The sequence below is a fragment of the Eschrichtius robustus genome, chromosome 12, assembly GCF_028021215.1.
Source record: "Eschrichtius robustus isolate mEscRob2 chromosome 12, mEscRob2.pri, whole genome shotgun sequence".
Classification (NCBI taxonomy): domain Eukaryota; kingdom Metazoa; phylum Chordata; class Mammalia; order Artiodactyla; family Eschrichtiidae; genus Eschrichtius; species Eschrichtius robustus.
This window is the reverse complement of record NC_090835.1, coordinates 45,484,133-45,509,352: the sequence shown is the minus strand read 5'-3', so window position 1 is coordinate 45,509,352 and position 25,220 is coordinate 45,484,133. Positions and strand designations below refer to the sequence as shown.

General features: G+C 47.7%; 1 protein-coding gene across 4 annotated transcripts in view; it reads left to right on the top strand.

Moving 5' to 3' along the window:
* Positions 1-22,397, top strand: part of ULK4 (unc-51 like kinase 4) — a 540,948-nt gene extending 518,551 nt beyond the window's left edge. For all 4 annotated transcript variants that reach the window (XM_068558236.1, XM_068558233.1, XM_068558235.1 and 1 more), the window contains 2 exons: positions 19,282-19,367; positions 22,237-22,397. In XM_068558236.1, coding sequence (XP_068414337.1) covers positions 19,282-19,367; positions 22,237-22,300 — 150 coding nt within the window. In that variant the 3' untranslated portion in view covers positions 22,301-22,397. The remainder of the gene's footprint in view (positions 1-19,281; positions 19,368-22,236) is intronic.
* Positions 22,398-25,220: the final 2,823 nt, after the last annotated feature.

Sequence of the window (25,220 nt, the reverse complement as noted above, 5' to 3'; positions counted from 1 at the left end):
CCAGGATTTTTATTCTGGTTCAGTATAGGTATAGTCATGTATTCCAGGCCAAGGCCTGTAATTAATTTGGCTATATCTGTGCCAAAAGATTCTTGCAAATAAGAATTTAAGATTCTGTGCTTGCTACGCATCTTTAAATCCGTGAGTCAGTCCTTAGAGCTTTTTTTTTTTTTTTTAAAAAAAAAAGGTAATTAATCTGTGCTTTCTGAAGAAAACTATTACCACTGTAACTGAACATCAGTGTATTATTGGCCATCCGTGTTGCTGTACAACCTTAAAATATACCGCAAAGTAATGCGCGTGCACACAAAAAAGGAAAAACGGGACACGTTCTAGGTATCCAACGATAGAGAAATGTTTAGATAAATTTTGGATGTGTAAGCATTACAAAGTAATACATGAGGACTTCCACTTTAGGGCAAGATGGAAGAATAGGACACGATTTACCCTCTTGCCTGAAACAACAACACGATATATGTAAACAGTATGTAATAAGCAATAAAAACAGTGGTTTTTAAGATATTGGGCATCAGGCAGTGAAAGATAGTGATCCCTGAAAGACAGTACACAACAGTCCTACCCAACGGCCAGTATCCTAGAATTGAGTCTCATTGGCCTGGCTTGGGTGATGTTCCACTGGGACTTCTTAGACAGGCTTTGCTCATATGCTCACACCTGAAGGAAAGGGTGGGTATCAACCTCATCCAAACCACACCCAAAGAAAAGTCCAGAAGAGAGAAAGAGCTCTGGACAATTAAGGTACTGCTCCCATCCCAACAGGCTGGACCCCAGGTCCTAACGCCTTTGCCCTGCCAGGACCATGATCCTGGGGTGCGCTGGGAAGTGGCTCTCTGAGGGGGACTTTGGAAGGGATGTGGCTGGGGCCATGGCCTGGGTGTGCTGCTGGGTGTCAGGAGAGGGGGCTGCTCTGGACACTTGAGAGGAGGAACTTATTGGGGTGGTTCCCTGGTATTTTGTATATTTTCTCTTCCAGACGAACCTCGAATCATCTTATCAAATTCCATCCAAAAAACTCTCATTGGGATTTGATACGGGTTGCATTGGATTTCTAGGTGAACCCTGAGAGAGCAGACATCTTTACGTATCTTCTTCTCATCCTTGAGCATGTAATTTCTCTTCCCGTATTTGAATCTTCTTTAGAAGTTTTCAGTTTTCTTAATAAGTCTTGCACATTTCTTGTTAGTTTACTTTTCCTCTCTAGGTATTTCATAGCATTTGTCATCTTTTCTTTATTTTCTAACTGGTTATTGTAGATTGTATCACGTATGATTATTTTGGTTCCCAAGTGACAAAGAAAAACTCAGTTAAAACTTCTTTATAATAAGTGATCGGATAAACAAACTGGTATATCCATACAATGAAGTACTAAGTAATAAAAAGGAATGGATTAGTGATACAGGCTACAACATGGATGAATCTCAACATAATTATGTTGCGTAAAAGAAGCTAGACAAAAAAGAATACGTACTAGATGACTCCACTTATATAAAACTTTGTGAAGTGCAAAGTAGCATATAGTGACAGAAAGCAGATGAGTGGTGACCTGGATGTGGAGGGGGGAGTGAGGAGGAGAAGGGAGGGATTATAAATGGGCAGGAGGAAACTTTTGGGGGCGATGTGTATGTTCACCATCTTGATTGTGGTGTTTGCGTCACACAGGTATACAGCACGTGTACATATACACATATGTACGCAACAGTATACATATGTACTGTATACTCATATATACAGCTGTAGACATATGTACAGTTTAGCAAATTGTACAGCTTCTGTTTGTATAGTTTATCACGTCAGTCAAGCCTCAGTAAAGCTGTTAAAAATTAATATGTGCAGACAGAATGAAAGTGATAAAATATAGAAAAAGGATGTAGATAATGTAAAAAAAAACAACAACCAGTTTTATAAGTCCTATATCAATTAGGTAAAAACTGCACGTGATACAGATGGTTAAAAAGAAACCATTTAGAAAGATGGTTATTTTAGGGAAAAAAAGAGTTATTACAATAAATTTTGCCAGTTGTTTTAATAATACAAAAACGAATAAATAGAAGACAAAAATGCACTCTATTCTCAGATTTTGTCATTTTTATGGATTTGAATTTGTTTCTCTATTTAAGGTTTTTAATAGCTTCCTTAGAAATATAAACTTTCTGTGCCAAAATCTCTTCATGTATAAAATGGGAACTTTAATAGCACTTAACTCTTAGAAGCTTAAATGAGCTAATTCATTTCTAAGTTCTTAGAACAGCAGTACCTGGCATACAGGAAGTGCTCAGTATGTGTTCGCTCCTGCCATGACCAGCTACTAACAGAGCGTTGCCACCAGGCTACCTTGGATCCTGGAAGGACCAGCAGAAGATTGAGCTTTAGAGCACTGATTCCCCCCCATCTCTGTGTACTCAGAGATAAATAACAGAAGTTAGAAAAGAGATAGGGAGGGAAGGGAAAGGGCTCAAGATCTTTGTTTATACTTTCTCACTCTGAGGACGTGAGACCTCACAAAAGTGCAGAGCGATTCTTTGGGTTCAGTAGGGAGAGGAGTGGACAGGTGAGGAGGTGGAGCCCTCAGCCAAGGTCATGGGCCCTCAGCTGGGTGCAGTATGATGGGTGGAGTGAGTACCCTACCTGAATGTCCAGTCCTGGCCCTCAGACCCTCCCCCATCTGACTGTCTCATCCTTACCTCTTTTTCTGGACTTTGGGCCCCCTATTTGAAGAGGTAGTTTTTATTGTGTATTGTGTATAGATCCTTTTTTTCTCTGCGTGACCTCTTGGCTTCCACGTTAGCTAACAGCCTGGTCTGTCGTTATCCTGGGCTGCTCACAGTGATGTGTGTAAGTGTGTTTATTCTAATGTACATGTATATTCCAACTAGTACAGAAAAGTTTATAATTTTCACATATAACAGTTCATACTGATAAATAGTATTTTCATTGCACCTTCAAACTAGACGTAGTGTCATCACAAAGTATTGAGGGTGGAAAAAAGATGAGCCCCTGGAGATTCAAGGATTTTCCCCAGCACCCTTTCAGCTACAGTTATGTTCAAGTGCTTTACTCTATACTTCTATTTATTAAGTAATTTAACGTTATACGAAAGTGTAAAATCAAATGTTTACCATTTGAATAACTTTAAGAGGCATAGAGATTGTACTATTTAAAGGAATCCTATGAAGGTCCAGTATGTAGATAATCTGCATCAAGTTGCATTTCCTTAAAACAGTCCCAGAATCCCTATGGTCTTAACTCATGTTTCATTATCATGAACCAAAGCATCTCACCAAGGTAACAATGGATCATGGTGCCATTTTGTCATGAGGTGAAATGGACTGTAGCCTCATAATAGCCCTAAATGAACGGAGCCTATGTTCTCCTGAAGCCATCTCATCCAGATATGGAAGACTGTGCACTAGCAGAGGACCATCAATTCTTGGAGCTCATTTATCTATCCTAGGCCCAGTAACTGTTCCTAGGATCTTCTGTAAAAGGACATGTTGAGTGGCATGTAAAATTCCTACAGCCTGTGGCCTTTATTGTTTTCATGGATTTGCACTGAAATTATTAGTGAAGAGAATTGAGGAGGGTTATCCATTTCCAAGGGATACCTTGGAATGGTGATCGAGTGATTATCCTCTAAATACAAAATAAGAACGTCGTGCCCGTCACATTTTTTCCAGAATCCTGATCCATTCCAAAACTCATACAAAACTAATTTCAGAGGAATATAGTAAAGCTTGCTTAACTTAAACTCTCACTCATGTTGGTCATATGGGAAAAAAAGAAATACCTAGTGATAGCTGAGTGCCAGTTTGGTCTGGATATAAAACATCTCCCCTGGATTGGTTGAGTCAGTCAGTGTAACTGGTGAGCACTTTGGTCCAGAGAGCAGCTCAGGGGCTGGCCTCTGTGAGCTGCATCTGAGGTACTGCTGCTGGGCCGGCAGCAACTATATGCAAAATCTTTACTTTCTGGAGCCACATTCAGGGATGGCGGAGTGTGGGGTTTCCAGGATGCTTCGCCAGGGGGCGCTCTGCCTTAGGAAGCCTGGGAGGGCCCTGCAGCACACGTGCATTCCGGGTGGGATACATCCCAGTGATGGTCACAGACCCAGGTACCACAGAAGGAAGGCCATTGTGTATCACAGCAAAGGCTGGTCCAAGACCTAGCTTCATATGTTAAAAAAAAAAAAAAAAAAGGGAGAGGTAACCTCCTGAATTTCCTCAGACATCCTAGCATAACATGAGAAGGCAGCATAATCTGCCTCAGCCAGGATCCAAAACCCAGGGTCTTTCAGCCTCAGCGCTGTTGACACTTGAGCAAGGTTCCCCCTCTTCCCCTCTAGTGAAAGAAACCCTTTTCTCCATCTCAGTTTATTTTCCTGTCTCTGCTCAGTGAAAACCCCCTTAGAATACTTCTGCCTCTGAACTAGGGTCCTTGAAGCACTTTAAGTCATGAATACTCAACCTCATCTGAAAGCACCGAAAGGTTTCCTCTTGGGTAACGCTCTTTGGCTTCTAAGAAGCTTGACCTTGTACTCGGAGCCATTAAGGAGAATGTGGAGAAACCACGGTCCAGCCTGTCTGTGGGCAGACCACCTACTTCTGAGAATCCCCCCACGGTCACTCGCCTGGGTTGAGAGGGAGGCCCTCTTGGTCTCAGAGCTCTGGGCCCGGCTCTGCGAGGCCCCTTCTGTGTCCCGTCTGCTCTAGAAGGAAGCGCAGGCAGAGCCTGAGGCTTTTCTAGACCTCCACCCACTAGAGCCTCACTTGGACCACAGCTCTGGCGTCCCTGTCAAAGTGCTCAGGGTGACCCGGAAGGAAGCCGCACGAGTGGTCACTGCTCCCTTGAGTCCAGGACCCTCACCCTGTCCTGTCACCAGCACCGGCTCCTGGTCCCCATCCCCCGCCTCCACCGGGGCCCCACCGCCTCAAGGATGAGGGCGGAGCCTGCAGAGCTCGGCCACCTCAGCCTGCCAGAGCCTTTCATAGAGGAATACCCAGGCTCTTTGATATTGCTCTGGAAGCCTCCAAGACCTCGCTTCAGTTCATTTTAACCGAGGCCAGTTGGACACTTGTCCGGGAAGTTGCTTCCTGCACATACCAGCTCTGCTTGGCTCTGTGCGGTCCGTCAGGTTCGCCCGGAGCGGGGAATGTTTGGGTCAGCAGACTTCTCCTGGGAGCTGTCCACCCCCCATCGCGCACATACACACACATAGCTCTCTGTCATCGCCCAGCTGTGCAGAATGGATGCTTTGGGGGTCAGCCGACAGCTGACCTCTCTCTCTGAGGTGAAAATCCAGGAACTTCACCAGGCCCCTTCGCCCTTGTGGGACCAGCCTTTCTCAAAGGGCCTCACAAAGATTTCCCTCCAGCGGTGGTCTGGCCTGTGGGAGGGGAGGCCGAGATCTCAAAGGAGCTGCTCATTTTCTAAAAATGGTCATTAGTGAAATATTTCCAAATGGAGTATTTGATCAAGTCCCTCAACAAACATAACAGCCACCAGGGGAATTTTCAGCAGTGTCTGGCCTAAATTTGGACTAATTGATGCCTGATGGTTTTAATTATATCAACCAAATGTGCTTTAATTTTCCTTCCCATTGCATTTCCCTCCCAGTGTTACCAGTCCCAGGAAATTTCAGCAGCCCCTAATGTTTCCTTAGAGAGTCCCAGAGGATAAGGTAACGTTTGGAGGACAGTGCAAGACAGCAGAGGAAGTAAGTAGACTCTTAGCTCAAGTGTCTCCGTCAGCCCTGAGCGGCCCCTCACTTGCCTTCCTGGCCGGAGGCCAGGCTGAGCGTTCTGGTCCAGTCTCCAGGCCTGGCTGCCTTGAACTTCAGTCCCCGAGACCCTCTGTCCGAACTTACAAATCCCAGCTCGATGCCTCTGGAGTCCTTTGTCATGGCGGCCCTGAGGGCCTGTGGCGACAAGGTACTAGACCCAACCCCAAGGCTCCTTTTATACTTGTGAATTCAGTGGATTCACGGCAGCCGAGGGGCTCCTGCTCAGCGCAGCGTGTGACTGTAAGCAGAAATCACATCCTTTCCCCCGATCTGTGACATGTGTTTCAGGAGGAGGTGGAAGACTTCGCTCATCTAGGTGACAGTTTCACCGTGTGTTTCAAAAGTGGTCACTTACCAAAAAATAAAACACTCGTTTACTAAGTCTGTTTACAAGCTTGCTGATAATGGTCAGTAATTTATCCCCCCCCCCCCCCCGAGAATTAATATGTAATCCGTGTTACCCGTTTTCAGATCTAAGCTCTCCACGCCTGCCTTTTCCTCCTCTTCTCGGAAAAGTCCTCGAATTGCTTTATTCCTGATAGAAATCCCCAGGGCTCTGTTTCCATAGAGTACAGGCTAGGATGCAGACTCTCCTCTCGTTCCCCCCAGAAGGGTCTGTTTAGGTGCTTTGCCTGCGAGGAAAGGTCCGTGCTTGGCTCGTCAGTACCCTCACCCCGGCGGTCACCCACGCCTCACCTCTGCTGACCCCCGCGGTCACCCACGTCTCACCTCTGCTGACGTGCAGTCTCTGCCGTCCAAGATGAAGGGCCCGGCAGCGTCTTGTCTTTGCTTAGTCGAAGGCTCAGCGGAAGGGAGGGTGCTGGCCGGTGAGTCCTTGGGTGTGGTTCGCTGGGCCCTGCCGCCTCCCCCGGGCCGGTTCTGCAGCCCCTCCTCACTGGCTCCCTGCTTCCAGCGGGTTCCTGCTTCTGCCGCCTCCAGGTCCCCACCAGGGTCCTTCCCCCCTTAGGACCCGCGTAGCAGCTGCTCTTGCCCCTCCGCAGAATACGGGTCCCCAGTCCCTTCTCGTGGCTGGTTCTTTCTCACCGTCGCATCCTCACGCGTCGTCTCCTCGGGGAGACTGTCCTGGCCACGCGGCCGCCCGCCGCGCTTTCTCCTCCCCCCTCTCCCCTGCTTGATTCTTCCTGACGCCCACCGCTGTCTCAAATTATCCTGTTTACTCTTTTTTTAATTGAAGTGTGGTTGACTTACAGTGTTTCAGGTGTACAGCAGAGTGATTCAGTTATACATTCACACATACGTATATTCTTTTTCAGATTCTTTTCCATTATAGGTTATTACAAGATCTTGAATATAGTTCCCTGTGCTATACAGTAGGTCCTTGTTGTTTATCTGTTATATATAATAGTGGTTCCTTCTCTGTTAAACCCGAATTCCCAACTTATCCCTCCCTGCCCTTTCCCCTTTGGTAACCAAGTTTGTTGTTGTCTGTGAATCTATTTCTGTTTTGTAAATGAGTTCATTGTATCAATTTTTAGATTCCACCTGTAAGTGATATCATATGCTATTTGTCGTTCTCTGCCTGACTTCTTTCCCTTAGTATGATCATCTCCCGTTCCATCCATGTTGCTACAAAAGGCATTATTTCATTCTTTTTTATGGCTGAATAATATTCCATTGTATATACACAGACGACATCTTCTTTATCCATTCATCAGTCGATGGGCATTTAGGTTGTTTCCATGTCTTGGCTATTGTGAATAGTGCTGCTAAGAACATGGGGGTGCGTGTATCTTTTTGAATTAGAGTTTTCGTCTTTTCTGGTTATATGCCCAGGAGTGGAATTGCTGGATCATATGGTGACTCTGTTTTTAGTTTTTTAAGGATATTCTGTTTACATTTTAACTGTGTTTCTCACAGTGGAAGCTCTGCCTTGACACCCATCCTACACTATATCCCCAGAATCTAACTAAAGAGGGCTTGGCATATAGCAGGTGATCAAGACACCCTGTCTTCTTCTTCTTCTTTTTTTTTTTTTTTTTTTTTTTTTTTGGCCACGCCATGCTGTTTGCGGGATCTTAGTTCCCCGACCAGGAATCGAAACTGCACCCTTGGCAGTGAAAGCGCAGAGTCCTAACCGCTGGATCGCCAGGGGATTCCCAACACCCTGTCTTCCTGACCACAGAATCATGCTAACTAAGACTTGTCAGACCCTTTACTGCTGCAGAAAGAGCCTTCATGTGTATTCAGCTCGTGTCGGACTGTGATTTCTTCTCTGCCCGCCTCTCACTAGCCTGAGGGCCTTGGGAGCGAGGATGGTAACACTGGAGACCTCAAACTGAGCATGTCCGCATCGTCATTTCACATAATCACAGTCACGTTCTACACATTGCTTTTATATTTGCTGCTCTTTACCTAACATTACAGGGTGTGCATTTTCCTGATTGTTCTTATTTATGATGCTGTATCACAGCAGCGTGGTTTAGTGGCCGACAGTATCCTCACTAGGTCGAGTGAGGAACTGGGGAAAGAAGGAAACTGGGGGGACCTACTAAGCCTTGTTGACCTGATATCACTCACTTGCCCCCGCCCCTTTCCCCACCATCCAATAGAAAGTTCAGAAAAAGGCCTGGAAGCAGGCACTGAATAAGCTACTTCTGCTGTCTGCTTCTCCACCTCAAAGCCCCGCCATTAACACACACACGCTACCCACACCACAAATTCAAGGACTGCATTGTCAAATAGACCCCTCACTATGACCCCATAGAGCATTCCTAAGGATCAGCTGAGATTTGTTTGGGTCAAGGTCACATAGTATCTCCTCACACAGTTCCTCACTTCTTACGACCCTAGCTCTCACACTTAGCAAATCACAGGACAGTTACTGTCTTGGGTGTTTTCTCTTGTGAGGAACTGATTCCAGCCACATTCCGTGGTTGACATCCTAGCGCCACTGACTGGGAAACCTGTTCTCTCGTGTTCGCCTGTCTAAGCACTTGGATCAGGTCCTCTGGGGAAAATGGTGCGGCCTGATCCTGTGTTTCCCCAGAACTGTCTTTGGGCCAACTTACAGGTTATTCTTATATCCACAAGAGGTCCACAGTCCTATTTCTTTGCCAATTAAAACTGCTTTTTCCTCACTTATTTTGGACCTGGCTGTTGTAGTTAGTTGGATCAGGTCTAAAAGATTTCCCAAACCAGCTATATTTATATTCAACATTTTAAACTTACTGGATTGAATGGCCAGAAACGGATGTAATTATGAACAGTTTCTAAGCATTAAGGGCATTTTTACTGCCCCGAAGGGAGCTGAAGAGAGCTTCATTTAGCTGGCCTAAAATGAAGAGGGTAGATATGGATAATTTTCTTCTAGAAAGCAACCGTGTCTTATGGGGTGAAAAAGAAAAACATTCAAATCCTCAGCATGTCATTTCCATGGGCTCTGGATTTAGCAGGTGCCCACAGGTACAGACGGGAGTTTGGAGAGCAGAACTGAGGTGTCGGGCCAGGTTGGGGAGCGTACAGACCCCAGGAGGAGAGGCAGGAAAGGTCAACAGAAAGAAGAAAATCCTTCCACACTGGCGTGTTCTCACTAAGGTCAGCTCGCCCGTGCCATTTGGTAACTATTTGCTCACCATCTGTCTTCCTTTGCTTGCTGCTTTTCCAAATCTGGAAATATCAGATGAGAAGAGAGTACTCCCCAATTTGACCCCGGCTCTAGAGGCTGCGGTCTTAAACACGGCAGGCCAAGCCATTCCTTCGGGGACCTGGGCTCCTGGAAGCTGAGGCTGGCTCCCCCGGGGCCAGAATGGCAGCCTCCTCCCGACTCACGGAAGGTGTCAGCTCCCGCCTTCCCCAGCGGCCACTGGCTGTGTCTGTGCCGCTGCTTCTGCAGCCAGACCCTTATGGGGGCGGCAAAGGGCAGCACGGCGACTGGGGCAGGGAGGGCGGTGGAGCAAGTCGGCCAGATCTGGGTCTCCATGCCAGCCTCACCCCATCTCTAATGTGAAGTCATAGAAGACCTTCCTCATACGGTTATTGTGAAGAGAACGGGAGATAATGGTCCACAAACTGTAAGCTCACGTCCCATCACCATCAGGGACAGCCCTCCACCTGAGGGTGTGAGGAGAGACGCAGAAAAGCCTTCTGGCCGCCAGGCGCTAAGAGAAACTGCCAAGCGCATGGTGGTCTGCACATCAGGGTGTGTTTACTGGAAGTACATATGATCCATGGACTCCTTTGGTCAAGACCTGGAACCCCTGATGCTGTCTAGGAGAGAGATTCTGTGGTCCCTGCTCCCACTGGAAATGATGGGGATCAACAACAGCAACAGTGAGGGGAGCAAGGGGTGCCAGACAGTTTACCAGGGTGGCAGGGGGCACCGAGCAGCACAGTTGGTAAGCCTTTACACTGAATCACCGGCATGTAGGCAGTGGAGCCTGAAGTGAAACACCGTGTCATCGGTCACTTGGTCATTGATTGTTATTAATCAGCCAGTCGGCCAACAGCTGAGCAGTGTGCTTAGCGGACGTGAGGATGGAACGGACTCTCTGGAAGGGCATGTGGATCTTGAAGGTGGGGAGACCGGGTCTTAGCTCAGTTCCACTGCCTGCTGGCCAGGTGACCTTGGGCAAGTCACATTAGCCCTGCTGGCTTCCGTTTCCTCTTCTGTAAAGTAAGCATAGGAATACTTCTTTTTCTTGGTTGTCAGAAAGAAGATAACGTATCTGAAAGCACTTAACTCTGTTCTTGCACATAATAGGTGCTCAGAAATGTTGGTTTCCTTTCTTGAACCAAATTCCAAGCTCTTTTTGCTCTAAGGCCTGCTGACTCAATTCGTTTTATAGACAAAGGTGAATCACGACAGTTTTTACCTGAAACCTAGGTTTTCTTAGCTCTGCCTACGCATGTTGGTGAACGCCCTGTGCCTCCTCCCACCCTCTCCCCTCCCCGTTCTCCTTGAATGCTCAGCATGGAAACTCATGGGTGCTCTTGAACACGAGGAGCTCAGCTGTTTTCTTCTTCTTCAGCCTTCTTCAACTTGAGGAATCACTGTATCCGGACGCCACCATCTCCCCGGGCCTCTGTGCTGCCAGGGTCTCCCTGTGAGTTAAAGCTACACTGTGCTCCGTGCAGCGCGTGGAAGAACGCCTCCACAGCAGTCCACCCGGATGCAGAGATGGTGCTGCTTCTGGCCCGATACCACCCAGCTTCAGTGTAATGTCTCGGTCTCCCTGCAGAGAACCTGAGTTCACAGGATCTGGGCCAAATCCGGGTGACCAAGGCTTTGGAACTGGGCCTGCCTCATCCACAAGCCCACACCTCTGCCCTCGGGATGCCCCAGTGTAGGTTCCAACTGGCCCCCCTCACTCCTTGGTGATCAGCAGATCTGCTGACAGGCATTCTTAGGGATGTCTCTAGATTTCCTTCAGATCATCCACCTGATTACTAGCCTGGGTCAGAAGGGGCCTCACTTGCTTTTGTTGAGGAATATAACATTTCTAAATGGACTCCCGGGAAGGCACAGATGCCGTGAGGCAGCCAAAGGCCGTGCATGAGAATTACTCCCTTCCACCCCAGATGCATTCAGCAACTCATGGAAGACGCACACGGGCCTGGATGCAGAGCAGCTTGTATTCATACAGTCTTGCTTTAAATGTGGATGTGAAAGGCAGCTCAAGAAATTTCTGGAGACACCCAGAGTGAGCACCAAGTGGAAAGCGGGGAGGGACTGCCAGATGCCATCACGCCGCCCAGAGGTTCTTCCCAGATTCCAGCCTGGCATCAGAAGGCAAGGGGATAGCGTGTCTCGATATGCAAGGGGTAGAAATGGCTTTGAAGTAACATGAAAACCTTAACTGAAGAGAAGACAAAGTATATGTTAAGAGAACAAAATAAAGGGGCTCGATGGATAGGTTTATTTTTGAAATTGAAACTCTCTGAAGTAGAGTTGTCATAGTTACCTGCTTGTTTTTACTCGTATTTAGGAGATCTGAAGGCCACGGAATTAAAATAATCCTCCCGTGTGTGAAGCGTGTGTCTGTAACAACAAGCGCCAGGGAGCACCTGGGCCACGCTTGCTCTCGTCAGCTCCGTCTGCTGGGTTTTTTCTGGTCTGTCCGTGTTGCCCGGGCCTGCCTAGAGGAACTCACGATTAGAAAACTAAGGTTAACTTGGCGTCGTTGTGCCACACACATTCAGGATCAGGGAAGAGACAGACACGTATTATTACACACTCGTAACAGAGGCTGGCGGCCTGCCTGTGCCTGCCTCACTCACGGCTACGGAGCTCCACACCTGAAACCACTGCCAACCAGAGACGCTGGCAGCGGAGCTTTTACGAGCTGCAAGAGGACGATGCTGTGAGTCAGATTCATGAGCATAAACTCACAATGTGTCACGATGATACAAAGTAAAGTACGTTCTGACTTAACGCGTTTGTAAGGCCTTTGCTGAGGAATGTTGGCACCAGGCCTGGCTTTGTCCCCCGGTGGCCACTGTGCCCCGGGAGACCTAGTCTCCCCTCAGCTCCCCCGGGCACACTGCAGAGGCTGCCAACTTCAGGCTCCTGCCGTTACCGAGGGCCTCAGATGGCTTCTTTTGGTAGTTTGCATCTGGGAAGCTGAAATCCAGAAAGGAGCCAACCCAAACTCTGTCCTGGAGGGTGGGTGTGTTTAAAAAAGAAAAAAGCCACTACCTTACAATTTGTGAGCCTGGTGGGAACGTGAGGGATGATTCTGCAGGACACCAGCCTCTCCTTTCAGTGTTTTGGTTACACAGTGATTCCTGAATGCTCATTGACACAACCCACGTTCAAGGGACTGTAGCAGAAGGTTGAATAAAGTAGCATATTTACCCAAAGTCCATCATCTGCTTTTTCATATTCCCTCAATTAAACAGAGATGGAGGAATTGTCTTTCCAAGTTGATCTTAATTCTAAGCTCAAATTCCCAACTTTTTTATGATGTTTCCCTTAAAGATCCCAATGTTTTGAATGGATGCCTGTCTACCAGGTGAACTGCATGTATTTAGTATAATTCATGTTTCCATTTTGGTTGACTTTAGCCATCCAGCTACCAGTCAGATGTCTTAGGAGCAGGAAAAATGTGAGGCAGGCATGGCTTAGTTTTCAGGAAATGGACACCTGCCACGTGATGCTTTGAAATAATAAAATCTACTCATGGACTCTTAGAGGTCCAGGAACCTCTGCTATAGAACATTATTGCAAAGTAAAATTGTTTCCTTGTCTTGGCTAATGGAACTGACTTCTAATGAAAATATTAACTACAGGAGGAAGGTATCGTGTTGACACTCTTCGCGAGTGTCCTCTTGCATTATTTATTTTCTTAGAGAGTCACTGCAGTGCTCGCTCTTGACTATGTCATCAGAGCCATGAGAAATTCTCCAACAGTTGCTCAGCCGTGAATTCACTATCTCAGTGGACAAGTGTCACTTTCCCTCCTGCCTCATGAAGGACGGGTCTCAGTGTGCCCAGAACGTTCTCTGCTTAGGTAGCTCAGAAGAGGAGGAGGTGGGATGACTTTTGAGCAGACCCACAATTTGCTGTTTAACGAAGTTTAAGTACTGAGAAAATAGAAGGGTAAAGGCCACACTGTCTGATAAATACAGTGGGGTGTTTCTAAAAGAAGGTTGGTACCCATCATAATTTATAACCTTTAGTGGCCAAAGAGGAGACCAGACTCTGGGAGAAAGGAGTAACTCGTTCCAAAGGATTATTTCAAAGCCATTTAAAATCCTAACATTACAAGCTTGACTAATGATAGGAAATTGGTGTCAGAGGGCAAAATAATTTAGCAAGGCATATTAAAAGTCTTATCTTTTCAAAAATTATCCAGACTTATCTTTACTGATATCTCATTCTAAAAATCCAGTCAGGCCTATATACCAAGTAAGGCGTGAAGGCTTTCCTAGCTGTTTTTCCATTTCCCTGTTGAAGGACGTCTCGGTTCCTTTTTCTTTTTAGTGATTTTTGAATAAAGCTACTACAGACTTTTGTACACAGGTTTTTGTGTGGACATAAGTTTTCATTTCTCTTGGGCAGATACCTAAGAGTACAATTGCTGGGCCATATAGTAAAACTACATTCAATTCTATAAGGAATTGCCAAACTGTCTTCCACCGTGGCGGTACCATTTTGCATTCCCACGGCAATGAATGAGAGTCTCTGTTACTCTGCATCCTGGCTGGCATTTGTTATTGTCAGTTTTATGAATTTTAGGCATTCTAATAGGTATGTAGTGGTATTACATTGTAGTTTCAATTTGCGTTTCCCCAGTGACAAATGATATTGAGTAGCATTTCATGTCCTTGTTTGCCATCTATAATACCTTCTTTGATGAAGTGTCTATTCAGATTTTCTGCCCATTTAAAAAATTGGGTTATTTGTTCCCTTGCTGAATTTTAAGAGTTCTTTATATGTTCTGGAGAAAAGTCCTTTATCAGATATGTGATTTGCAAATATTTTCTCCTAGTGTGTGCTTTGTCTTATTCTCTTATCAATCTTCTACAAAGAGCAAAGACATTTTTAAAATTTTTATTTTTTTATTTTTTATTTTTTTAATTGAAGTATAGTTGATTTACAATAATGTTGGTTTCAGATGTACAGCAAAGTGATTCAGTTATACATATATATGTATATATCTATATTTTTTATTCTTTTCCATTATAGTTTATTGCATGATATTGAATATAGTTCCCTGTGCTATACAGTATATCCTTGTTGTTTATCTATTTTATATATAGTGGTGTGTATCTGTTAATCCCAAATTCCCAATTTATCCCCCCCGCTTTCCCTTTGGTAGCCATAAGTTTGTTTTCTATGTCTGTGAGTCTGTTTCTGTTTTTTAAATAAGTTCATTTGTACTATTTTTTAGACTCCACATATAAGTGATATCGTATATTTGTCTTTCTCTGACTTACTTGACTTAGTATGATAATCTCTAGGTCCATCCATGCTGCAAATGGCAAAATTTCATTCTTTTTATGGCTGAGTAATAGTCCATCGTACATATATAAAGAGCAAAGTTTTTAACATTGATAAAGTCCAATTTGTCCATTTTTTTCTTTCAGAGATTGTGCTTCTGTGTTGTATCTAAAAACTCATGAACAAACCCAGGGTCTCATATCTTTTCTCCTATATTTCCTTCCAGAAGTTGTATAGTTTCACATTTTGCATTCAGATCCATGATCCATTTTGAATGATTTTTTTTTTTTTTTTTTTTTTTTGGCCATGCCTCACGGCTTATGGGATTTTAGTTCCCAGACCAGGGATCGAACCCAGGCCCTCGGCAGTGAGAGCGTGGACTCCTAACCACTGGACCGCCCGGGAATTCCCTTGAATGATGTTTTATTTGAGGTATTAAGATATGTTCCTAGGGTCATGTTTTTGCATGTGGTTGTCCATTTGTTCTAGCATCATTTGTTCAAAAATGTTCCCCCATTCAGTTACCTTTGCACGCTTGTGAAAACTTTGATATTGTTTGTGTGGGTCTGCAAAAAATCCTGCTGGGATTTTGATAGGAACTGCATTAAACCTATATTTTGGGAAAATTAATATTTTTACTATATTGAGTCATCTAATTCATGAACACATTGTATCCATTTATTTAGTTTTTTAAAAAGTTTATCAGCGTTTTGTAATTTTTAACATATAGATCCTGACATATTTTGTTAGATTTATATCTTTGAAATTTGTCACAACTTGCTTTATGACCCAGTATGTGGTATATGTTGAAAAGTTTCCATGTACATTTGAAAAGAACATATATTCTGCAGTTGTTAGATGAATTTTTCTATATATGTCAATTAGGTCAGGTTTGTTAATCTTATTGTATAAAACGTCCATACCCCTTCTGATTTTCGTATGCATGTTACTGGGAGAGATTGAAAAATATCCCACCATAATTATGGATTTGTGTAACTCTCACTTTGGTTCTGTCATTTTTTGTTTTACAGATTTTGAGGTGGTTATTAGGTACGTTTAGAATTAAGACTTGATATATCTTCCTGGTCAGTTGATCGTTTTATAAATGTGATATGTCTCTCTTTATTCCTAGTTATAATTATTGGCTTAAAGTCGACCTTGTCTGATATTAGCTATACCAGCTTCCTTTGGTTACAATTTGTGTGGCATCTCTTTCTTCGTTCTTTAAACTTCAGTTGCTCCGTGCCCTTATATTTAAGGTATGTTTGTAAGCATCATGTAGTTGTGTTTTATTTTGGTTATATCTAATCTAAAAATGTTAGTTGGTCTTTTATTTGTAGTACTTGGTAAATTTACATTTAATGTAGATATTGATATATTGGGGCCTACATTTACCACATTACTCTTGATTTCTGCTCTGTTTTTCCTTCCCTCTTTGGGTTTGGGTTTGTTTTGCTCTTTTTCTAGTTTCTTAACATGAAAGCTTGGATTATGGATTTGAGACGTTTCTTTTTTAATGTAAGTATTGTACTATAAATTTCTCTTTAAGCACTACTTTAGCTGCACCCCACAGACTTTGATATATTGTATTGACATTTTCATTCAGCTCAGAATAATTTCTAATTTTCCTTGGGATGTCCTCTTTGATCCTTGGATTATTTGAGTGTGTTGTTTAATTTGCAAGTGATTGGAGATATTTTTGTTATCTTTGTTATTTATTTCTAGTTTAATTCCAGTATGATCAGAGAATATAATTTATATGACTTCAGTTCTCTTAAATTAGTAAATATTTGTTTTATTACCCAGAATATTGTATACATTGGTGAATGTTCCTGGATTCTTGGGGAAAAACGTAAATTCTGCTGTTGATGGGCTTAGTGCTCTACGAATATCAGTGAGATCCAGTTGGATGATGGTGTTGTTCAACTCTTCCATATCCTTGCTGATTTCTGGTCTACTCATCCTATCTATTACTATAAGAGTTATTTGAAGTCTCCAACTACAGTTGTGGATTATTTGTCTGTTTTTCCTTTCAGTTGTATCAGTTTTTCTTTATGTATTTTAAATTTCTATTGTTAGATGCATACACATTTATTGTTTTATCTTCTTAGTGAGAGAACCCTTTTATCAAGATGTTATGTCTTTATTTATCCCTGATAATTTTCTTTGTTCTAAAGTCTTCTTTGCCTGATATTAATACAGCCACTCTAGCTTTCTGTTGATTCCTGTTTGTATGGTATATCTTTTTTAACCTTTTATTTTAACCAACACAGGTTGAAGGTGAGCCTAGAAGTTCATAAATAATTTTATGGGGTTGCTTTCTTGAGCTCTTCCCTGTTATCTCCCCAGTACTTTCTGGCTCCCTGGGTCTCCCATTTTCTGTCTGGCCACAAACTGCTTAACTTCCACAATTGTCATGTCGGGGCCAAACGCTGTGAGAACAGAGAGAGAGAGAGAGAGACGAGTTTTGGCTGATGGCTCCTGTTGCTGCCACCACTGCCACCACAGAATTGCCTGGGGCGTGGTCCAAAAGAGAACTGAGGAAAAGGAAAGGGGGGGGGGGGTTCATCTACTCTCTCTGAGCTTTTGGAAGTTTCGTTTCCCATTCCTCAAGCCTGGCTTCTCCTGGGGCTGTCTCGTGTACCCCACTTCTGGGGTTTGGGTGTGTTGAGTTCAAGGTGGTCTGTACTGGAGGGAAAGAGGTGATGGCGCTTTGGTTTCAGTGACCTTCCCCAATCTGCCAGTGTTGTTTACTTTTCAGTGTTCTGAAATAGCTGCGCTGTGCATTCTGTTCAGGTTTTACATGGAAAGGGTGGCATGTGTTTTCTCTGTCTTTCCCAGAACTAGAACCTCTGATTGACATTATTTAAAATTTTTATTTTCTAATTAACTCATACTGATAGAACAACAGTTGATGTTGCTAGTAAGAGTTCAGGTAAGTGGCCAAATCACATAGTTTTCCATTAATTCTCTTGGCTTTGTTTATGCTTGCATTTATGTCAGCTGCACACGGTGCTATTCTCGTCTCCCCCTTTGATCACATAGTTTTCACCGTATTCTTCTGTTTGCACCTTCCAACTAGCCTCGTGAGTGAATGTAGTCTTGTTATCTCTTTGCAACTTGGAGCACAGCCTCTTACACATGATCCCACGGTAGGGCTGGTCAGGGCAGTGAGTCTGGATGTAGCTCAACTGAGCTGTATGAGGCACAGTTTTGAGAAAAATTAGATGGGAATTCTCGCCGCAGACGCTTTCAGGGTAAGTTTGTGCTTGCTTCAGACATAATTGAACTACAGCAGCCTTCTGAACTCATCAGGTGGGGTGTAATTTCAGAACAAATTTACACACAGCTCTTTTAAGATGCAAATCTTTGCAGAAATTACACCTGATGCAGTTGAGCTGGCAGCTGGGGTCTGGCACTCTCAGGAAGCGGGAAAGGGTCTCAGTGGAGGTGAAGATTCATTCACATGCAATTCAGAGGCCACATTAAGGTCTAACCACCCCTGTGACCTTCCTATCACCATGAGTGATTGATTAAGAAATATTCAGCCTCTCCCTGAGAACTACAGAGATGATAATCCAGCCCTGGTTGCTATGATCAAGTGGAAAGACAGAAAATGGCGGGGACAACCGAGGCCAGCCTGGTTCCAGCCTCATGTGGGGTTAGGGTCAAGCTCCCTGTGTACTGCCGTAGTGGTCCCTTAATCTCACTAAGCCTCAGTCACCTCATCTATAAACACACTACATGCTTACCTTGCAAGGTGAGGCTACTGAAAGGGATAAGTGAGAAAATGTACAGGAAACTGCAGAGCCTTCTGAAATGTGAAGTTCCATACCAGTGTTTATTAGAAAATATTTATTAAATATCAAAGATAAAAATGGGACATGAATGGTGAATTAAGAGAAACATTCTAATAGCAGAAGTCAAGGTTCATTCCTGAAGTCTTCTCTGCCTCGTAGGGCATGGACTCGTTTTACGGAAGGACTGAATTAGGAGGTCTCCAGGGGCCTGGGCTGGGTCAGCACCTATCCGAGTCCCATCCAGCCCTGAGAGTTTATGATTCTGCCTCTGGTGCCCAAGTGTCCCTCCTCTGTGTCTCCCGGGACGGTGGCCGTTGGCAGGGGCACACTTCCCAGGGTACGCGGGTGGGGCTGTGACCGGTTTGATTCCTAGTGCCTCTTTCTTTTCCCAGGCTCCTGAGATGGCCGGGAGCCCGGCATCATCCTTCTGTCCATGTGAAAGAGGTTGTGTCGGGCTTGGGACGCAAGGGCCCACTGGGTCCCGGAACCGACAGCTGGAAAGTTTGTTCACCCATGATTTGCTTTAACTGAAATGTTCAGGCTTCCAGAACACAGACCCTCCTGAGGGACCAACGGGAGGCACCCCATCCTGCCTTGGCACATCTCCAGCTGCAGCGGACTCCTTCCTGCTCACCCCAAGGGTTGCCTCCATGGTCAGCAGCACACTGGGGCTCAGGGCTCACTGCCCAATAGCACAGGTGGCCTGAGACTCAGGGTGCCCGTCCAACGGATCATGGGTCAGGGATGGGCCAGCCGACCGCTTTCCTCTCCCTCCCTTGCAGATCACCTCCAATGAGAAGCACCTGGAGAGCCTCAAGAATTCGGGGAGCCTCGTGCGGGCTCTGGAGTGGCTGGCCCCAGCCGGGGGGTAAGTAGGCCCAGGAGGGCTGGGGGGAGCAGTACAGAGCGTACCTGGGCTCAGCAAATAGCCTGGCGTTCCTTTTCTCCTCTCTTCTTCCCTCCCCCACCCCCCGTTTCCCCTACACACCAGGGACCGTCACCTTCCCGCCTGACACTGCCCACTGAGATCCCTCCCTCCCAGTGTGGGATGGGCCACTCTGCCCCTCCACCCCCTGGGAGTCCCCACTATGGAGGTGGGGGGAGGTAACGGGAGGGAGAAAAGAAGAGCATCCTAGCCCTGCAGCGCGGGGAGGCCGTATTCCCATCTACAGGGAGTAGAGATGGGGACGGGAGCGGATTATGACCAGGTGGGAGACCTGATGAACCTCATGAGAAAAGCAGTACCCGTTTGTGCACACGTGCCCCCCGCAGCAGCCTGGCCAGAGGCACCATTACCACCACCTTGCAGAGGGTCTGGAGGCCCACTGTACAGCCCCGGCTGCCTTCAGGGGGAAAACTTGAACCCACAGAACAGACTGTTTGACACTGAGAAGCTGAGGTTAGGTCAGCCTCCCAGTCCTCAGCTTCACAGTCAGTACGTCTAGAGCATCCTAGAAGTGAGGTGCCGAGACCGGGACAGCCCTGTCATCCGGAACACGCTGCACCCTGTGGAGGGAGGAACCGGCCTCTCTGCCAGCCCCCCGGTGACGCCCATGCCGGTGTAGAGAGGGCGCTGGGCGGGTTCTTGCCGCACACACCCCTGCACTCCCTGGAGAGGCGGTTGGGGGGCGGGGTGCGGGCAGGGCTGACGAGTCATTTAAAATGTTTGTGCCACGTGACCAGAGAAAAATGGCATGGGAATAAAGAGAGAACTGCCCCCAGGTATCCACCCTTTAGTCAGCCGGTGTGCTGTGTAATGGCTCACTGCATGGGACAGTGCCAGGGCCTGGCAGGTGGGCTCTGGGGGTGGTTCAGGGGGCTTGATTAAATGACTCGGTGAGTGCCTTGTCCCCAGAGCTGAGGGAGGCGGCCGGAGGACGTGGTGGCCCCTGAGCTGCAGCTGCTCTCCCTGCCCTGGGGAGGAGGCCCCCCTGCTGAGGGGTACCTGGCCTTCGCTGGGTGTGCGGGACGCGGGGTGCTGCATGGCATCCCTGGTAGTTTGTTTTCAGAACCACAGGGTTCTGTGGAATCTGCTTCCTGGTGTTTGGGGTTTTGTATTAGTTGGGAGAAGAACACGCGGTCGAGGTATTGCTGGGAAGGTGAGTCTGCGGAGAAGGCTCAGCTCCAGCCAGCCCTGCTGTATTAATCCTGGATTGGGTGGGGAGGGGACAGCGCCTCCTGGCCTACCCCAGCCCCCTTCCTCTGTAGCTTAAGCCGAAGTTGTCAGTTCTTACCCGTGGTTACTGTGAGCTGAGGGGAAGGACGGGCTGGCTTTGATGGGAGGGGCCCCTGCTCACCCCGGTGGCCCCTGTGGCGTAAGGCACGGACACTGGCTCCCCAGGCTGGGCCACGGGCCTTCCGCTAGACTGGTCTGTGAGGAGCAGGTGATGACCGTACCTGGGGACCCTGGCCTTGTGCAGACAGCTGAGATGAGGACCCTGTGAGCAGATGTGTGCCTGCAGAGGGTGGGAGAGCCACCGGGAGGCACGGACTTGAGTGGGGAGCTGCTGAGAGCCCTTCCTCTCCACGGCCTGCCTCTGTGGGACTCCCCCGCCCCCCAGCTGGGTCCGAGGCCGGCACATCTTCATGCTGTACCAGTTTGGGAGCGCTGGACCCAAATTTGGACCAAACGTGAGAACGAGACTCCCTGAGGCTGGTGGCCTCTTCCGTACCCACACGTATCACTCCAGCAACTAACACGTCTACACCAGGCAGATCTCGTACTGGTCGACAGGCTGGTGCTCTGAAATTGTCCCGCTTGGGCTTTGTTCGGATGGCCCCAGCAGAAAAAGGTTTTCTCATGCTGACCAAGAGTGACCGGATGGCAGCGTTCTCAGTTCTGATGGGGCCCTGCCAGGTGGGTGTGTCCTCCTTGCCGGTCACTGGCCCCCAAGGGCTGCTCTGGCAGGCGGAGTGGGCAGCACGGCTCCAGCAGAGTAGCCTGGTCTCAGCCGGGAGCAGGCCAAGTTCAAGTGCATTCCCTCAGTCCTCAAAGGGGCCTTTGACGCACAGAGCAGGAATGCATGGCACCACCTCCGACCACAGTCCTGTCCCCCTGCGACCCACCTCTTTTATGCAGCCCCCTGGCATTTGGCAACAGCTGTATTTCTGTGTAGTGAAGGGTGTGCTATCAGCTAATTTTATACTTCCAGGCACACTGCTACGCGCCATTCTTTTCTTTGGTAACATTTGTTAAGGCACAGGTTTAAAGGTGTCTCAAACAACTTGCTCCAATTAGGAAGTTTCCGTTTGAAACTCTTAATTGCACATCCACACCTATGAGAATAAGAAACCCGAAGCTCCTGGCTGATTGGCCAGGAAGGGGCAGCATGGAGCAGGGAGTGTCAGCAGCTGGGATCTTTGCTGGATGGCGCGAGTCAGCTGCAGGCAGGCGCCGGGCAGGCTCACTGTGGGCCTCGGGCCTGCAGGCTCTGGCTGCCGTCCGCCTGACTTGCCCTCACAGCTCAGCATCGGTGCACCTGGCCAAAGTGGGGTCAGACGTCGAGGGGTGGCAGGGCCAGTGCTGAGGCCCTGTGGGACTGTGGGCTTCGGGGTCCTCACCTCATGGCACTGGAGCCTGCGAACGCTGTTTCTGCTTCTCAAGCTGATGCTAGGGGCAGCTCTGGGAAGCAGCTGGTCCATCAGGTACTCGGGTGCAGAAGAGGCCCGCCCCTTTGGAAGACAGAGCATTTTACCCTGGGCATGCCTAAATGTCTCTACTTTGGTTTTTCTCACAGTTCGTCGGCCAACAGTGCAGTGGCTTCCTTGGCCCTGGAGATCCTCCAAGCTGCTGGACACTAGGCAAGAAGGCATTTAGCACAAGCCCACTCTGCGGCACCCACCCTCAGCTACACACATTCACCACATGGCACCTACAGCTCTGTTTGGATCTAATAAAGTCAGCTGAACCCAGAACCTCTGGCTGAGATGATCTAACACCAGACCCTAGAAAACCCACTCAGAATGGACCTCCTCGGTGCATGTGGGATGCATCTGGGAACCCCAGGTTTGCTAGCTGTTCTCAGAATGCTCTTTCCCTCTGTGTGGGCCAGGTGGGCCTCTGCTGAAGCCTGCACTGCCTGTGCTAGTCTAGGCCTGCCAGCGTCTATTAGCATCTTTCTTCTCTGGAGAAGATTTAACAGGCAGGACTAGGCAGGAACGCTCTCCCAGCTACAGCTCCAGAGCAAGCCTTTGGAAGTTATAGTCTCTTGTCTTCCTCCCACTTTTACCTGCTTGGCTTTTCTTCATTTCAGGGATGAAGTGATTCCAAGAATCTTGGGGAGAACTGGGCAAGACTGCACTAACAGGAACAGGTGGTTAAAACTTTGCCCAAAGGAATGCAAAACGCTCAAGGAACGCTGGCTTCCTTGAAGATCTGCTCATCTAGATGGGATGATGGCATCAAGGTAGAATCACACCCCCCACTTCTACCGGTGATCCCCCTTATCCTCGAAGCCTTTCCAGCTTCTTTCTCACACATAGGCCCTTAGTGTCCCCTATGTAAGAGTCAAGCCTGTGAAAATAGTGGGTGGACACTGCGGAAGGGGGCTGGGACTGTTGTACTGAGGGAGGGAGGGGTGCATCCTGGGCAGCTTGAACCAGGTGAGCAAGTTGAGAACATTCCTTGGCCTCCTCTCTGGGTCCTCTGTTTCCCCACCTGCAGAACGAAAGGGCTCGACTAGATCAGTAGCTGCAGTGCTCTGGGCTGCTTAGAGAGGGGATCTGCCCCTTGACACACACTGCCTGAGCCCAGATGGGCTTCTGTCCCAGGCAGCAGCCCCTATGCAGGGGGAATGGGCGGGGGACGCAGAAGCGGGAGGCACAGGGGCACACAGGCGGCCCCACACCTACTGCATCACGGGAAGCTGGGCACACTGTCTGTCGCCAACAGGCCCACATTGCCGTGGTGATCTGGGTAGTGTGCCAGCTTCCATTTGGCTTTGTAACGAACACAGCAGCTCCGTGCCCCCCTCCATCAAAGGCGTGGATGTCACTTACCTTATTTAAACCTCACCACCTGCCAAGCAGACCTTCTTATCTCCATTTCATAGATGAGAAAACTGAGGCTCAGAGGAGCCAGTCCACTTGCCCAAGGCCCCACTGCTGGGCTGAACTCGGGACTCGGACTCCGCAGCCTGTGTGTCTGCCAGTGGGATGTCCAGAGTCGAGCTGAGTAGCAGGGGTGTAAGGGGGAACCCCACCCAGGAGCAGGCAGTGTCATTTGCTCTCATAGCCTCCTTACTGCCCACAGGAAGTCCTGCTGGGCAACGTGCCCATCACCAGGCTGTGCGCCCAGGTGGCCCTGGCCTGGCTGGGTTTGCCTGTGCTCCTGGGGTGGGGGACGCTGATGGAGCAGCTGGAGGCCTGGCCTTCAGCTCCTGTTGCTTTGCCTCTTTGGTCCAGGGAACAGGCACAGTTCTCCCTGTTTTCCCAGGAAATCTGTTCTCTCTCCTTTCATTCAGCTCTTAGGGGAACCATCCTGGAGTTCTGGACCTAGAGTCCCCCAGAAGGTATTCCAGAGCAATCGAATTCTTCTTTCTCTACCCTTTTGAGCTGAGCAGGGAGGAGTCTTTGCCGCTTAAGGTGAAACAGGAGGAAAGTTTTAACATTCCAGAACCACGTTAAGTGGACCATGCCTGGCCCTGAGTCCCACAGCCTTGCCTCTTAGAGGAAAGGTGTATTTGAATAGGCAAGGAAGAGATGGTCCCAAGCAGGGCTAGTGCCCCACCAAGGGTGCTCAGCCCAGGGTGACAGGCGCTAAAGCTAGCCCACGCCAAGTTTTACACCCTGGTGTGAGGCTATGTCCTCCTGGAGTTAGGGGATCCTTTCTGTCCTTCGCACAAAGGTGCCTTATGGAAAGCAGCAGCCCCAACCAATCTTAATGAGCTGAGGTAGGGGACATGAGCAGTCTGGCTGAGCAGACAAGGGGGAGGCCGAGGGCAGTACCCTTCCCTGCCCCACATGAGAGGCCCATACCCTTTTGTGGCTTCCCCAGCTCCAGTTCTGAGAAGACCTGGGCCCCAGCCACCCATCAGAGCTCTCAGGATTCTCGCAGTGACCAGAGGCCCAGACCCAGGTAACTACCGGCCCTCCCCTTCCCACCACCTCCAAGCTTTAGCTGTTTGCTAACTGGCTACAGTCCATCGGCTGAGCCCCCCAGGGATGAATGGCATCACTGAAGTTGCAGCGTAAGGGGGCAAAGGAGGCAGCAGGAGCATGCCTTGCACGGAGCGGAGCAGACTGGCGAGTGGCTGCACCAGGCTGCCTTCTTTCCCTAACAACAGGCCCAAAGCTTTGAGACCTTGCCTCAACTTACAGCCTGAGAGCAGGTGCCCAGTGAGCTGTCCCTCTGTGAAAATCTATCTGGGGTGACTCTGGCCTGGAGGGTATCCTGAGAGGAACTGACAGTCACCTGGCAGCTAAGCAAGTGGCTCTGTAGGACGCAGCAACAGAATTTACTGACTTGACGGTTCTTTGGGCTTGTCTAGCTCTTCATGTTTCCCGTATTATCATGAGGTTTCCCCTATTACCTCATGAGGTTCTGAGGTCAATTCTATGAATGCAGGGCAGCTCTTAGCCCTGTGGGACAGCTCAGAAGTGGAGGCTCTGGTGGCTAAGGCTTTTGTCCATAGTGAGTGATAGTGAGAGGACCTGGGTCTCTCCTGCCTCCACTTGAAGCAAAATGCCCTTTATTCTCCCTCCTCCGACAACAGAAAAATAT